This window comes from Neovison vison, chromosome 11 (assembly GCF_020171115.1).
Source record: "Neovison vison isolate M4711 chromosome 11, ASM_NN_V1, whole genome shotgun sequence".
Lineage (NCBI taxonomy): Eukaryota > Metazoa > Chordata > Mammalia > Carnivora > Mustelidae > Neogale > Neogale vison.
Genome location: NC_058101.1, coordinates 122493085 through 122507990, shown reverse-complemented (window position 1 = coordinate 122507990; position 14906 = coordinate 122493085). Strand labels below are relative to the sequence as shown.

General features: G+C 38.2%; 1 protein-coding gene across 1 annotated transcript in view; it reads left to right on the top strand.

Annotated features, from left to right (window-relative positions):
* CDS1 (CDP-diacylglycerol synthase 1) overlaps positions 1–14906 on the top strand; it is a 66032-nt gene that overhangs the window by 22146 nt on the left and 28980 nt on the right. Inside the window, exons 4-5 of the mRNA XM_044224617.1 lie at positions 5019–5116; positions 7780–7919. Coding sequence (XP_044080552.1) covers positions 5019–5116; positions 7780–7919 — 238 coding nt within the window. The remainder of the gene's footprint in view (positions 1–5018; positions 5117–7779; positions 7920–14906) is intronic.

Here is a 14906-nt window from a genome sequence, read left to right as displayed (position 1 = left end):
TATTTACCCCAAAGATACAGATGTCGTGAAAAGAAAGGCCATCTGTACCCCAATGTTTATAAAGCAATGGCCACGGATGCCAAACTGTGGAAAGAACCAAGATGCCCTTCAACGGACGAATGGATAAGGAAGATGTGGTCCATATACACTATGGAGTATTATGCCTCCATCAGAAAGGACGAATACCCAACTTTTGTAGCAACATGGACGGGACTGGAAGAGATTATGCTGAGTGAAATAAGTCAAGCAGAGAGAGTCAATTATCATATGGTTTCACTTATTTGTGGAGCATAACAAATAGCATGCAGGACAAGGGGAGATGGAGAGGAGAAGGGAGTTGAGGAAAATTGGAAGGGGAGGTGAACCATGAGAGACTATGGACTCCGAAAAACAATCTGAAGGTTTTGAAGGGGCGTGGGGGGGAGGTTGGGGGAACCAGGTGCTGGGTATTAGAGAGGGCACGGATTGTATGGAGTACTGGGTTTGGTGCAAAAACAATGAATACTGTTATGCTGAAAAGATATTAAAAAAAAAAAAGTTATTTCTAGGGTGCCTGGGTGGCTCAGTTGGTTAAGCGACTGCCTTCAGCTCAGGTCATAATCAAATCCCACATCGGGCTCGTGCTCTGTGGGGCGTCTGCTTCTCCTGTTCCCATGTTTGCACGTGCTCTCTCTCTCTCTCCCTTGAACAAATAAATAAAATCTTTTAAAAAAAAAACACAGAAAACTTATTTCTAGGAAATAATAGCTACTACTTTAAGATGGAACTCCTAATAGGAGTAATGAATAATAAGATGTTCTTTAGCATAAGATAAATAATAAGATGTTCAGCCTTTTACTTAAAATACTTTTTTAGTTGTTACATTCATGGCTTGAAGTCATACCTTCTAAGTGATGGAGGTACTAAAATATATTTTGATTTAAAGGCAGATAGTATAAGAGGTTCCTCCCTCATCTTCTTAGAAACTCCTATAAGTTTTAATTCCCATTATATAATAGTTTATTTTTTCACATGATGAGTTATACAAGAGTGTTAAAATTACTTTGGGAAATTGATAATTTTTCAAAGATCACCCATAACCCTATCATCAACTACCAACACCCAATTAATACTGCTCTTTGATATATTTTCTTTTATCTCTTTTTTATGTTTTAAATATTATAGTTGTAATTCAAAGTGATTGGACTTTTGTATCCTGCTCTTTAAACTAAATATTATATCAGTGTTTTGTGTTTTTCCACCATCTTTACAACCATCAGTTTAATTTTAAAAGATTTTTTTTTTTTAGGGGCACCTGGGCAGCTCAGTCATTTAAGCATTTGCCTTTGTGTCAGGTCATGATCTCAGGTCCTGGGAATCAAGCCCCACATCAGGCTCCCTGCTCAGTGGGGAGTTTGCTTCTCCCTCTGCCCCTCCCCCACTTTCTCATGCTCTCTTTCTCTCTCTCTCTCAATAAATAAATAACATCTTTAAAAGAGAGAGCATGGGGGCGCCTGGGTGGCTCAGTGGGTTAAAGCCTCTGCCTTTGGCTCAGGTCATGGATTCCGGGGTCCTGGTATCGAGCCCTGCATCAGGGTTTCTGCTCAGCAGGGAGCCTGCTTCCTCCTCTCTCTCTCTGCCTGCCTCTTCACCCACTTGTGATCTCTGTCAAATAAATAAATAAAATCTTAAAAAAAAAACTTAAAAAAAAAAAAGAGAGAGCATGCATGTGTGCCAAGGAGCAGGGGGAGGAGCAGGGTGGGGAAGAGAGAATCTGAAGCACACTCCTCACTCAGCTTGGAGCCGATGTGGAGCTCCATCCCACGACAATGAAAGTATAACATGAATGGAAACCAAGAGTCAGACCTTTAACCGACAGCTAGCCAGGCACCGTCCCCCAGTCAAGTTTAAAACATTCATGGATTCAGTGGCATGGAATGCATTATAAGTTATGAACTACTGTATTATTTTCAGACATTCAGGCTCTATTTTGGTTTCTCTTTATGGTGAATAACACTATCCTGAACATATTAGAACGTAAAACTTTTTCATATGCAGGATTATTTTCTTTGAATGGATTCCCAAAGTGAAAATAAGCACTTTAATTTGGATAACCCATAATAACATAGTTCAGACTCAGCATATCCAAATCTGAACTTCTGTTCCATCCCCAGTCATTCTGCATAAATCTGTCTACTTTCCCAAAACCTCCCCTGCTCTTATTCCATGTTCCCCCATCACCCTTAGCTCCCCAATTTTCTCAACCACCAAATCCAGCCAGTTCTCTCTTCTCAATGTCTTACTCTTCATACTACCCCCCTCTGCCAGTGGCCCAGGTAAAGTGTCCTCTGCATTCGACAGGGTCATAGTATTTGCCTGCCTTCCTGTCTTTACTCTTGCTGTCTCTCAAGGCCGTTCTTTCCACCTCTCTTGTTCCCAGCACATATATCTGATCAGGGTGAACTTGGTGTAGTCCTTCATACTGTTTGCTGTGATTCTGTAACCAGGCTTCCTCTCTCTGCTTCTCACCCCTGTGTCTCAGCCGCTCTGAACTATTTGTAGTTCCTAGCATGCCTCATGCTCTCCTGTATTTGTGATTCTATGTATCCTTTTCCTCTGTCCCGACTGCAGCCTGTCCCCAGTGCCCGCCACAGGTGTTCTGTCTGGCCGTGCTTACCAGCATGTGCCCACTTCCATGTGGTGTTGTAACCACTTGTGTCCTCCCTGCCAGACTAGCCCTCTGAAGACAGATGTTCCGTATTGTTTCTCTGAATCCTTAATAACTAGCAGAGTAGGCATTTTCCTATTAGTTGCTGTTTTTAAGGCTCTTAACACATTTGTTGGGCCAACAAAGTTCTACCAGTGTGCATTGCCGGTATTGATGGCCTAGAATATGAGTTTCTGTGTAATCACCAAGCCTGGAAGATATACACATATTTTAAGGACTTTAGCTTTGTTGTTTTGAACCCCCCGTTTTCTCTTTTCTCAGTTGCTCTGTATTGATTCTACTTGCAAACTGTAATTGACAATCATATAAACATATATGTGTGCTATTAAAAGTAGTTTTCTCCCCCCGCAGTAAAACACCATGTATAGTACTAATGGTTGTTCTTGAGCAAATGTGTTCATTTAGCAAACAAATTGCATCAGTGCATCTGATATTTTAAAAGCCCTTGGTTCTGTGGGACGCCTGGGTGGCGCAGTTGGTTGGACGACTGCCTCCGGCTCAGGGCGTGATCCTGGAGTCCCGGGATCGAGTCCCACATCAGGCTCCCAGCTCCATGGGGAGTCTGCTTCGCTCTCTGACCTTCTCCTCGCTCATTCTCTCTCTCACTGTCTCTCTCTCTCAAATAAATAAAATAAAAAATCTTTAAAAGCCCTTGGTTCTGTAAATAGCACGGACTTGCCATTTTATTTTAACATCTACCATTATCCTCATTCTGTAATTATTTTAGAAAATAACTTTTGACGTTATATTCAAAGCTTATTTGAAAGGCACTATTTGAATTTCTTCTTGTTTTTATGTTATAAAACAGTAATGACTTTTTCTTAAAAAACCTATTTATAGTAGTTTGGTCTAATATTTTCTTATCATGTGGCTGAGGGGACACAATTACTTTAAGTATATGATTGGACATGTAAACACAACCTAAGTACCTCCTGACCAGTGGCTTTGGGAGAGCTTTAAAGGAAATGCCAAAGTAGGGGCCCGTGGGTGGCTCAGTTGTTAAACGTCTGCCTTTGGCTCAGGTCACGGTCCCAGGGTCCTGGGGTCAAGTCCCGGGGTCCTAGGGTCGAGTCCCGGATCAGGTTCCTGCTCAGCGGGGAGCCTGCTTCTCCACTCCCATGCCCCCTGCTTGTGTTTCCTCTCTCACTGTGTCTCTGTCAAATAAATAAAATCTTTAAAAAAGTAAAAAATAAGAGATACCAAAGTATTTTCTTGAGCAGAGTTTGGTAAGCTTTTTAGGTAAAGAAGCAGGTAAAAATATTTTAGGCTAAGGAACCACATTATTTCTCTGTCACATCATGTTTGGGTTTTGTTTTAAAAATATAAAATCCATTCTCAGCTCTAGAGCTATACAAAATCAAGCCCTTGGGTATACTCTCTAGAGGCTGAAATAGTCTACTTTATTCACAGAGATTTTAATTTCTTGGTTCATGGTAATAAGTGTTCAACTTGCCACTTGCTCTTTGAGTGTTAGAATTGACTTAAGCCAAGCATTGACTACGATGCTCCATCCTCAGGGATTACCTGTACTCTAGTTGGTGGATACAACAGTTTGAAGGACTACAAAGTAGACCACCAAAAAAAGATTCATAAATATTAACCCATTTATTATGAATGTACATAGGACACTATGCAAACAAAACTGTATAGAACCAGTGACCGGCTGAAGTGGCTGCAAATGTAGAAGGCTGTTTTAAGATCTGCCAATGTAGCACCACTTGGATTGATGAGAGATATATGCACCTGGCTATGTGAGAGTTGGCACAGCTGGGAGAATGAAAAAACCATGCCCAAACCCTGCTGGGTGGCAGGGGAAAGATGTTTTAATCATTTGTTCTGACAGTATCTTTATCCTTGGAAAGGATACCAGGATATATGGCTAAAAATAAGTATATATAAGCAAACTTGCACATACGATCATTTTCCTGGGGTAACTCAAGAAACAAAATGGACAAAAAGATCATCCATTGTAGGAAGGACAAACCCAAGAAATGAAGTAGTAATGAGGGATAAAGCCTACTCTGTGACCAACCAGACTGTATCCCTCAAACTTTAAGCTATAGCCCCACCTTCTACCCCAGGAAGGGGCTCTCACTTTTTGGACAAAACACCGATTTGCTTACCTCTTTAAAATATCACTTGTTCTTAAAAGCATAGACTATTCAATTTCCACTGCCAACATTTAGAATAATTAAAAATGGGTAGGCTAAAGATTTTTAAAATAGATTTGATAACAAAGTGCATATTAAATGATGAAGCACAAATGTAAACACTATAAGTGATGTGTGTTAATGTGTTCTCTTGATTTCAGGTTCTAGGCATCCAAGTGAAATGCTTCCATGAAATTATCACTATAGGTTATAGAGTCTATCGCTCTTATGACCTGCCATGGTTTAGAACATTAAGCTGGTAAGTAATTTAATACTGTTTCAGATATGAAAATGTGACTCTCTTCTACAGTTTGTAAAGGAAGCATCCTGATCAGTCAGTACCACACGGTTGACCATGTAGATTGATATTTGGAGGAAGAGAAAAATAATGCATTAGATTTTGAAAAGAAGAAAATCACCTTTAAGTTTACCATCCCAACACAACTACTTTCATATCTAATCTTTAAGTCTTTGTAGAGATACTTTATATCTGTATATACTCACATATATACTATTATCCTCTTTAAAAAACATTATATTGGGCACATTTTTATACCATTTATAATTATAATTTTAATAAAGTTACATTTTGTAAAATATGTTAGAAATATGTGTGATCTTTTTTGCTTTAGTTTGCCTTGGTTGACATGAGACCTCACACTTAGATTATCTCTACAAAGATGAGATATGAAAATAATTGTCAGTTTTCTGTTCTGTTTTTTGAGTTTTTGAGTGATCAGTGGTTTATTGAAGGGGAGGAAAGCCCAGGATGAGTACCTCTACAGGGAGGTAGGCCGTGAGGGTTGCGCAGGGCAGTGAGAAGAGAGATGACTACTACCTTTGGTTCCTGGTTTGATCTTGTCTTCACACCCTGGCCCCAAGATACACTACATGAAGGGTAGTCAGAGGGAAGAGTAAGACCCTCTGAGGGGGCCCATGTAAGGCAGCCTTGTAAGTAGCACTGACAATGACCAGCCCATGAAATATTATATAGGTCTAAATGCATGTAAAAATTAGTTTTAAAAAAAGTCATGTGATTTTAATAGTTAAAGGGTTTTTTTTTTAATATTTAAAGCTTTCTATATCCTTTTGCAACTTTTTAGGTACAATTTTTATCAAGACCTTGACCAGGAAACATGTTAGTATGGTTGTTCATAATTGACCTAACTGCCATGCCTTTGAATATAGTTATTTGATTAGTATCAGCCAGAGGGGCCAGTGTCTTAAGAAAACAAATATTTCACTTTTGGGGTTTAAAGGGGTCAAAAATAGTTTCTTAGTTTTGGTGATAGCTAATTTTTCCTTATAACAGGTTTTTTTCATGAAGGGCAAAATTATGGGAAACGTTAGGTAGAGTAAGCAGTTGGAGAATAATTAAATGCTAAACCAGGTGGGATTGATTGATTCTAAGTGTAGGAAAAAAAAAAAAGTCATGTCGGGTTGGGCTCCCGTGATTGTAAAATTCTTTACAGAGAGGAAAAGGTGAGAAACTATCACTTGAAATAAAGACAAGTTTTGGATAGAGAAGTGTGTTTTGCATTGGCGAAGCTGCATCCAGCAGCTTCTAGATGGGGTTCTAGATGGGGAACTGAAGGGGCATGTGCTGCATATGGAGAGACATTCCTGGCTTTCCTGAGGGAACTGGGCAAAAAGTTGGGCTGGTGGTCTAGAGTAGGCCTTGATAGCCTTACATTGGAGTCAAAGACAGTTTCCGTTGTAGGAGAGTAGAACATGGTTATGCAGCTGATAAGAAATGAACATACTTTACTTTGAAAACAGTGGGGTCCGATTCCATCCATGACATGTAGAAAGGAAGTTGCTCCTTTTTCCCCCCTCTGCTCTCCCAGCCACCAGGGACTTTGCCCTTCAAAGGATGAGGCACAGAGAAACTCTGAGGCAGAGTTTCTCAGTCTTTTTTTTTTTTTTTTTTTCTCCCTGGCTCACACTAGCTGCCATCAACCAAATGTCATGGGTTCAGCCTTTCCCTGGGTGGAAAGGGCATACCAGAGCTGAGTGGAGGGATAGGTGATTTATGCAGTTTTAAGAAGTTTCCCTTAGAGATTTTTACCGGCTGCTATACCTCTCTCTCTCTCTCTCTCTTTTTTTTAAAGATTCCATCTATTTATTTGACAGACAGAGATCACAGGTAGGTAGAGAGGCAGGCAGAGGGGTGGGGGAAGCAGGCTCTCTGCCGAGCAGAGAACCCAATGCGGGGCTCAATCCCAGAACCCTGAGATCATGACCCGAGCCGAAGGCAGAGGCTTAGCCCACTGGACCACCCAGGCGCCTCTGCTGCTTTACCTCTTAAGCATCACTGTGCCACTGAAGTCCATCTGGAGCATGGAGGAGAGAGAGACAGACACCAGTGTGGACAGGGCTGTGAAGAGTGAGGTCAGAGGTTGGATTACCTCTTCCTGCTTTCCCAGTTGATCTTCTTTAGGGCAGTGGAAATTTGGCATAGGGTCTCCACTTTTAAAAAGCTTTAGAGCTGTGATTAGTTGGGAGTGAATTTTCATTATAAACAGTACTGGATGTGTGTGTATGTGTATGTGTGTGTGTCTTTGTGTATGTCTGTGAGAGAAAGAACGTGTGTGTTTGTGTATGTGTAGTATTTTTTATGTTATTTCCCAGTTATCTGTCTCTGGCATTAGACTTTGACCTTAAGTAAAGAATAAAAAGAAAAAAGAAAACGATTTTTACCTAAGTAGAGGCATGAGCTATATCCCGTAAATTTTTGTTAACTGATACATTTGAAATTAAGACTAAAAGCAGAAAAACATGTTTTGAAATATCCTGAACCTGTCTACTGAATTTGGTTTTTTATTTTTGTGTCATCATCAAAATGTAGGGAATAGTTTTGTTGAGTTTGAGAGGGAAAAAAAGGCTTCAAATATTAAAAAGTGAATTGTTTTTAAATTATAGGTACTTTCTACTGTGTGTAAACTACTTCTTTTATGGAGAGACTGTGGCTGATTATTTTGCTACATTTGTTCAAAGAGAAGAGCAACTTCAGTTCCTCATTCGCTACCATAGATTTATATCGTTTGCCCTCTATCTGGCAGGTAAGGAAAATAGTATTGGTATGTAGCTATATAGCTACATATTTATATTTTATAGCTACATATTTTACATGTCTGTTTTTACTTACACGTGATTTAAATTCACAACATCCTTTATTTGTTACATTTTAACCCAGCTTCTCTTTTTATTTGCCCCATGTATAAAGGTGTTTCTCTCATTGTGGTTTTAAACAGCAGTTACTCCCTCATGTGACTAATAAAAATACATAGTTCTTTAATAGTCCACAGACTTCAAAATTTTCTTTGGAAATTGTAGTAAAGAAACTTAAATATATCTATTGATTGTTAACCAGGTACAATTTACAAAGAATTTTTTACATATATATTGCTTTATTTGTACCCAGGAAATAGTGTTCATATAGAACTAATCAGGGTATTGAGTTTTACTGACAAGGTTTGTTATATATCCTTTGTATGCATTTATAAATATATAAGTATATATATACATTTGTTTATAGTATACTTTATCATCTGTTTTTATGATTTTATTTTTAAAGATTGTATTTATTTTAGAGAGGGAGAGAGAGCAGGGGGAAGGACAGAGAGAGAGAGGGAAGGAGAGACTCTCAAGCAGACTCCCCACTGAGCATGGGGAGAGCCCACCCTGAGATCATGACCTGAACCAAAATCAAGAAGCAGACACTTAACCGATTGAGCCACCCAGGTGCCCCCACTATTTTTCATTTTAAAGGAGGATATGAACTAGCTCTTAATAGTTACTGTTTTAACTCCTAAGAATTTTTAAATAAATAAATTTTTCTCAGCACAATTTTGGAAACTGAGCACAGTACTGGTGACTCTTTTCCATTTCCCATTAAACTAGAAATACAGAGTTTGTGGGGGAGTACGTCAGGTCCTCTAGAAGTATGTCATTTTATTCAGTTGTGTTCTTCATGGTGTTCCTGCTTTAATAAAGCCTTCATATTATGGTTTTGATTTTGTTTCTGAATCTAGAAAGTCAGAAAGTGAAACACAATCTGAAATGATAGTAGTAATTTTCAGAGCATTGTTTTTGGGGTAGGGGGAACCTATATTTTCTAAAGAGTTTTCCTCTTTTTATATTCAGGGTTTTTGCATGTGTGTGTGTGTGTGTGTGTGCATGTGTGTTTGTGTAGTCCAGTTTTCTGAGTCTTACTATATTTTAAAATATTATTACTAATGCATCTAAATAAAGTACATTCTTGGGAAAAGATATTTAAAGCGATTCCTGTTCTTTCAAGGTCATAAGAAATTACTCATTTTAGGTAATCATTCAGTTTTAATTTTGAATCAGTTTAGAAGAATCATGATTATAGAGAGATTAATGATGACTGGTAATAGCTAAAATATGGAGAGTCAAGAGCACTTGACTCTGATTCTGTGTTTATCAAAGCACATTTGTAACATTTTTTTCTTCGAGTGGTTTACCACACTTATCCAACCAAGAGGTTTGATTTGCATTGTTAAGTAAGGTAGATTTGGGGATGGATTATTTACTATTACAAGAGAGAAGAATTCAATACCTTCTCACTTTATATGTAGACTGATGAGACTGTATTGGTATTTTGAATTTTAAAAACAATGATTAGCACAATAAGTGCCTATACTGGCTTCTGCTGCTGAACCCTTATTTCATAGGATCATTTTGTGATTGCTGAATAACAAAGTTATGATTAATGACAACATAAATCATTTGTAGCATTAAATGATCTTATAATTGCTGAATAACAAAATTATGATTAGTGAAAATATCAATCATTTGTAGCATTAATATATGTCTATTTTAAAAAATCAGTTCTAAAACACAATGTAAAGAATAACCTGCACCCCATTACTTACAGATTTTTCCCCATTTTTCTAAGTAATATGCCCATTTCTAAATTTATATTGGGCATTACTTATTGATTTCTTGTTATAACCTTTCTTCTCCACACCGTTATTGTCATTGTTGACATTGTTAAATAGATACCTAAAATATCACTTCCTGGAGAACTGAATAGTATCTGTGATTATATTTCTATTCTTACACAACTTTTTGTTTTTCCTGAACTTAGTAACTGCTTCACCTTCTCCTTTCCACATCTATAAATTTCCATGTAGGAATCCTTAATTTCTCTTCTGGATCTTTTCAATGTGTATTGGTAGTTTTTTCCCAATGTTCATACGAATCAGTGTGTCAGTTTCCTTTTTACCTTGAGACGTATGTCCTAGAAACTCTGTAGTCCTGTCATGTGGACAGTCTGCTTGTATCCCAATGCCTCAGTATCCTCCTAATTTGGCCACCTCATTTCTTCTATCCTGCATCTTCCAGTTTCTGGGTTGACATCCTTATTTTGTAGAAGAATGGCTGCCAATAGTTTCCTGTGAAATCTTGGAAGGTAAATGTTTAATGTTCATACATTTCTAAAAATATTGTCACAGTTGACTGCTTTGGCTAGAGTTTGCACTCATTATTAGTAGACTTTTACTTAGTACTCTAGGAGTCTAGGCTGTACCCTGGCTTTCCACTGACTCTTTTCTGTTCAGTTTTCTCTAAAGAAAATACTACTCATCCCTGATGTTTCAGGTCTACTAAGAGTTATCCTGTTTTCCAACTTTCAATTTTGTAGCTATGCATCTTCTCTTTTCCTTGACATTTCTTCAGTTTTTTTTTTTTTTTCGCTCTGTGATTTCTTTTTTTTTTTTCAAGTAGTCTTCACACCCAGCATGGGACTTGAGCTCACAACCCCTAGATCAAGAGTCACATGCTCTACTGATTGAGCCAGCCAAACATCCCCTCACCTTAATTTCTTTTAATGTTAATTTAGTGGACCATCAGGACAGAAGAGAAATAAATGCATGTGATCAACCTGCACTTCAAGGCAGAAATCCTTAACTAGTTTTTCTGTTTTTCCCTTGACTTAAAACAATTTATTCTTTTTCTCTCCTGATCCTGTGGACTGGCTTGTCTTCCCTGGGCAGCTCTAACTTCGTGCCTCTCTTACAATTGCAGTCAGATGGAGGTAGTGCTCGTCATTAAAGTCTTGAGTGAGCTGGATGTCTGAGGTGGCTCATTCCTGGCCGCAGTCTGTGCCAGCTGCTGACCCGAACACACATGTCTGGCCTCTCCTTGGGGCTTGGATGTCTGAGAGCACCATGGCTGGGTTCTGAATAGGAAGTGTGCCAAAAGCCAAGTGCTTCAGGAGTCCTTAGGTGGGTTGTGTTTGTTTTAACTAGATATGAAAGATAAAAACCTAATGCATGCCCATAGTAAAAAATTGGACTAGAATAGCATGTTCAGTGAAATCCCCCTCCTGCCTCAGAGCCTTATTTATAATACACAGGGGCTGGCTAGTAGTATTGCAGAGAGTTTCTGAGTATTCAAGCCTATATGTTTATATCCTCTCCACCCTCTTTTTCATGCAAATGAGAATGGACTATTCTGTACCTGTTTATTTCTTTCCCCCACTTAATGCAATTTATGGATGCTTTTTATTTCAGCACATATAAATCTCATTTCTTCATAACTGCAGTTATATCTTTATTGATTTGCATATAGCAATCATGGAAGTAGAATGTGAGAAAATAAGGTGACTACTATTTCCTTTTCTTACTTTCCCTTTGGGATTTGCTAACTACTAATATTTGAGAATAACTGCCCAACTGAGTGGGTAAAGACATTGGAATTTTTCTCTTTGTTTTATTTTACATGTGATATATACTCTAATCTTTAGTAATTGTTTGATTCATATGCTAAGCTTCCTGACTCTGTTTTTTGAAGTAAAATCAATAGTTCTTCTTTTTTTCCTGACTAGTTTCTGTCATATAAATAGCTTATCACTTGTTATTTTAGGTTATTGGAATCATAAAGCTCATTGCAAGTCATCAGTGTCATTTTTTCAGCAAACGTGAGCGCTTTCTGAATGCTAGGTACAGTGAATGGTGTTGAGGATGGAGAAGGAAGTAAGGCTGATAGCATGCTTTCTGGGGTCTTCAAATTGGTGGGACATGGGTCCCCTCATGCACTGCTGAAATGTGAAGAAGGACCTGTAAGTGCATGAAGGGTGAGGAGAACTTTGCTCTGCTGGAGATAGTAGGAGACCTTTGAGAAGAGATGGAAGGTGTCACGAAAAGTAAAGAACAAGTAGGCATTTGCTAGGTGGATAGTGGGAAAGGGCATTCCAGGTAGAGGAAGTGGCTGAGCAAGGCTTGGAAATGAGGGAGGATTGCATGTTCAGTCTGGGAGGAGGCATTAAAGGTTGGAAAAGGGGGAAGGAGCCATATCTTTAGAAGCCTTACATGTCATAGGAAGGGTTTGGATTTTATCCCCAAGAAACCATTGGGTGATTTTAAGTTAAGAGATGGTATAACTAATTTATGCTCCTAAAATAGGAGCAGCTGATGATGTAAGCCAATTAATAACAAAATCAAAGAAACACATCGACAGTAATACAATAATAGTAGGAGACTTTAACACACCCCTCACTGAAATGGACAGATCATCTAAGCAAATGATCAACAAGAAAATAAGGGCTTTAAATGACACACTGGACCAGATGGACTTCACAAATTTATTCAGAACATTCCATCCCAAAGAGCAGAATACACATTCTTCTCCAGTGCACATGGAACATTCTCCAGAATAGATCACATTCTGGGTCACAAATCAGATCTCAACCGGTACCAAAAGATAGGGGTCATTCCCTGCATATTTTTGGACCACAATGGTTTGAAACTCGAACTCATTCACAAGAGGAAAGTTGGAAAGAGCTTGAATACATGAAGGTTAAAGAGCATCCTACTAAAGAACGAATGGGTCAACCAGGAAATTAAAGAAGAATTTAAAATATTCATGGAAACAATTGAAAATGAATACACAACTGTTCAAAATCTGTGGGACACAGCAAAGGCGGTCCTGAGAGAAAAGTATATAGCAATACAAGCCTTTCTCAAGAAACAAGAAAGTCTCAAGTACACAACCTAACCCTACACCTAAAGGAGTTGGTGAAAGAACAGCAAATAAATCCTAAACCCATCAGGAGAAGAAAAATAGTAAAGATCAGAGCAGAAATCAATGAAGTAGAAACCAAAAGCACAGTAGAACAGGATGAAAGTAGAAGCTGGTTCTTTGAAAGAATTAATAAAATTGATAGACCTCCAGCCAGACATATCACAAAGAAAGGAGAAAAAGACCCAAATAAAATTGTGAATGAAAGAGAAGAGATCACAACCAACACCAAAGAAATATAAACAATTATAAGAACATACGATGAGCAACTACCAACAAATTAGATAATCTGGAAGAAATGGATGCATTCCTAGAGAGGTATAAACTACCAAAACTGAACCAAAAAGAAATAGAAAATCTGAACAGACCCATAACCAGCAAGGAAATTGAAGTAGTAATTACAAATCTCCCAACACACAAGATCCCAGAGCCAGATGGCTTCTCAGAGGAATTCTGCCAAACACATAATGAAGGCTTATTACCTATTCTGAAAATTGTTCCAAAAAATAGAAATGGAAGGAAAACTTCCAAGCTCATTTTATGAGGCCAGCATTACTTTGATCCCAAAACCAGACAAAGACCCCATAAAAAAGGAGAATTACAGACCAACTCACTGACAAAGACCCAGAAAGTCATTCTGACATTTGGATAATTTTGTTGTAAAATGAATTTGCCTGATACCAAAGAAATAATCAGTGAGAATGAAAGTAATAAGGCATACATTTTCTCTAGAGTCTAGGTATATTTTTAAAAGATCCTGGTGTTTTGGATTCGAGACTCCTTAGGAAATAGAGCAGCCATGTGATTACAAATGAGTAGTATTGAGTGAATAAGCTTAAGATGTTTAACTCTTAATATCATCACCTTAACATCTCTTTAGCTGACCAGTGATATACATGTTATTTTTAGTAGTTTTTTTTTGCTTGTATGTATGCATGGCTATTGTGATTTTTTTTTAAGACCCTTAAGGTGGGATACTTGGGTGGCTCAGTCAGTTAAGTGAGGGCTTTGGCTCAGGCCATGATCTCAGGGTCCTGGGATCAAGTCCCGAATTGTGCTCCTTACTCAGTGGGGAACCTGTTTCTCCCTCTCCCTCTGCTGCTCCCCTTGCTTGTGCTCGCTCTCTCTCTCAAATAAATAAATACAATCTTAAAGAAAGAAAGAAAGAAAGAAACAGACATTAAGAGGCACCCAGGATTAAAAACTGGAGCTTAATGACTCTTCATCAATCTTTCATGTGGTTGTATTTTTCAAAACATTTCAAATGTCAGGTTAAGTAAATTCAGACACACACTGCATTATGTAGCCCCTATTGTGACACTAGACTATGATGGAGTTGTTTTAAAAAAGTTTTAAGTGCATCTGGGTTGTGGAAATTGTCACACAAACCAACCATTATATTAGCTAAAATAAAGTTTTCTACTAATCTATGTGCTGAGTTTTTGTTGAAGATTTTATATTTATTTATTTGAGAGAGCATGAGCGAGAGAACACAAGCAGTGGGGAGCAGCAGAGAAAGAGGGAGAAACCTGCTGGACAGGGAGCCTGACATGGGGTTTGATTCCAGGACCCTGGGATCATGACCTAAGCTGAAAGCAGACACTTAACTGACTGAGTCACTCAGGCACCCCTACATGATAAGCTTAAAGTATAGAACAACGCTGGCACAGTGCACAGATTCTAATAGTTTTTACTCCAAAACTGTAAGTGGTTCTGGAGGTAGAGTCCTCTGTGAACAGTTATTTGTGACATCTTTCTAAAGATTTCACCAATATCCTTTGAGATAATATTGAGGATGTTTGGGGGAAAAATTCTTAATTATGCACTAACTTTAGTTAAATTTAATTTTATATATTCACTGATCTTCTCAAATTCAAGGTATTCAAGTCATACCTTCTCCTTAAGAGTTTTGTTTTTTATTATTTTTTAAAGATTTTATTTATTTATTTATTTATTTATTTGTCAGAGAGCACAAGCAGGGGGAGTGGCAGGCAAAGGGGGAG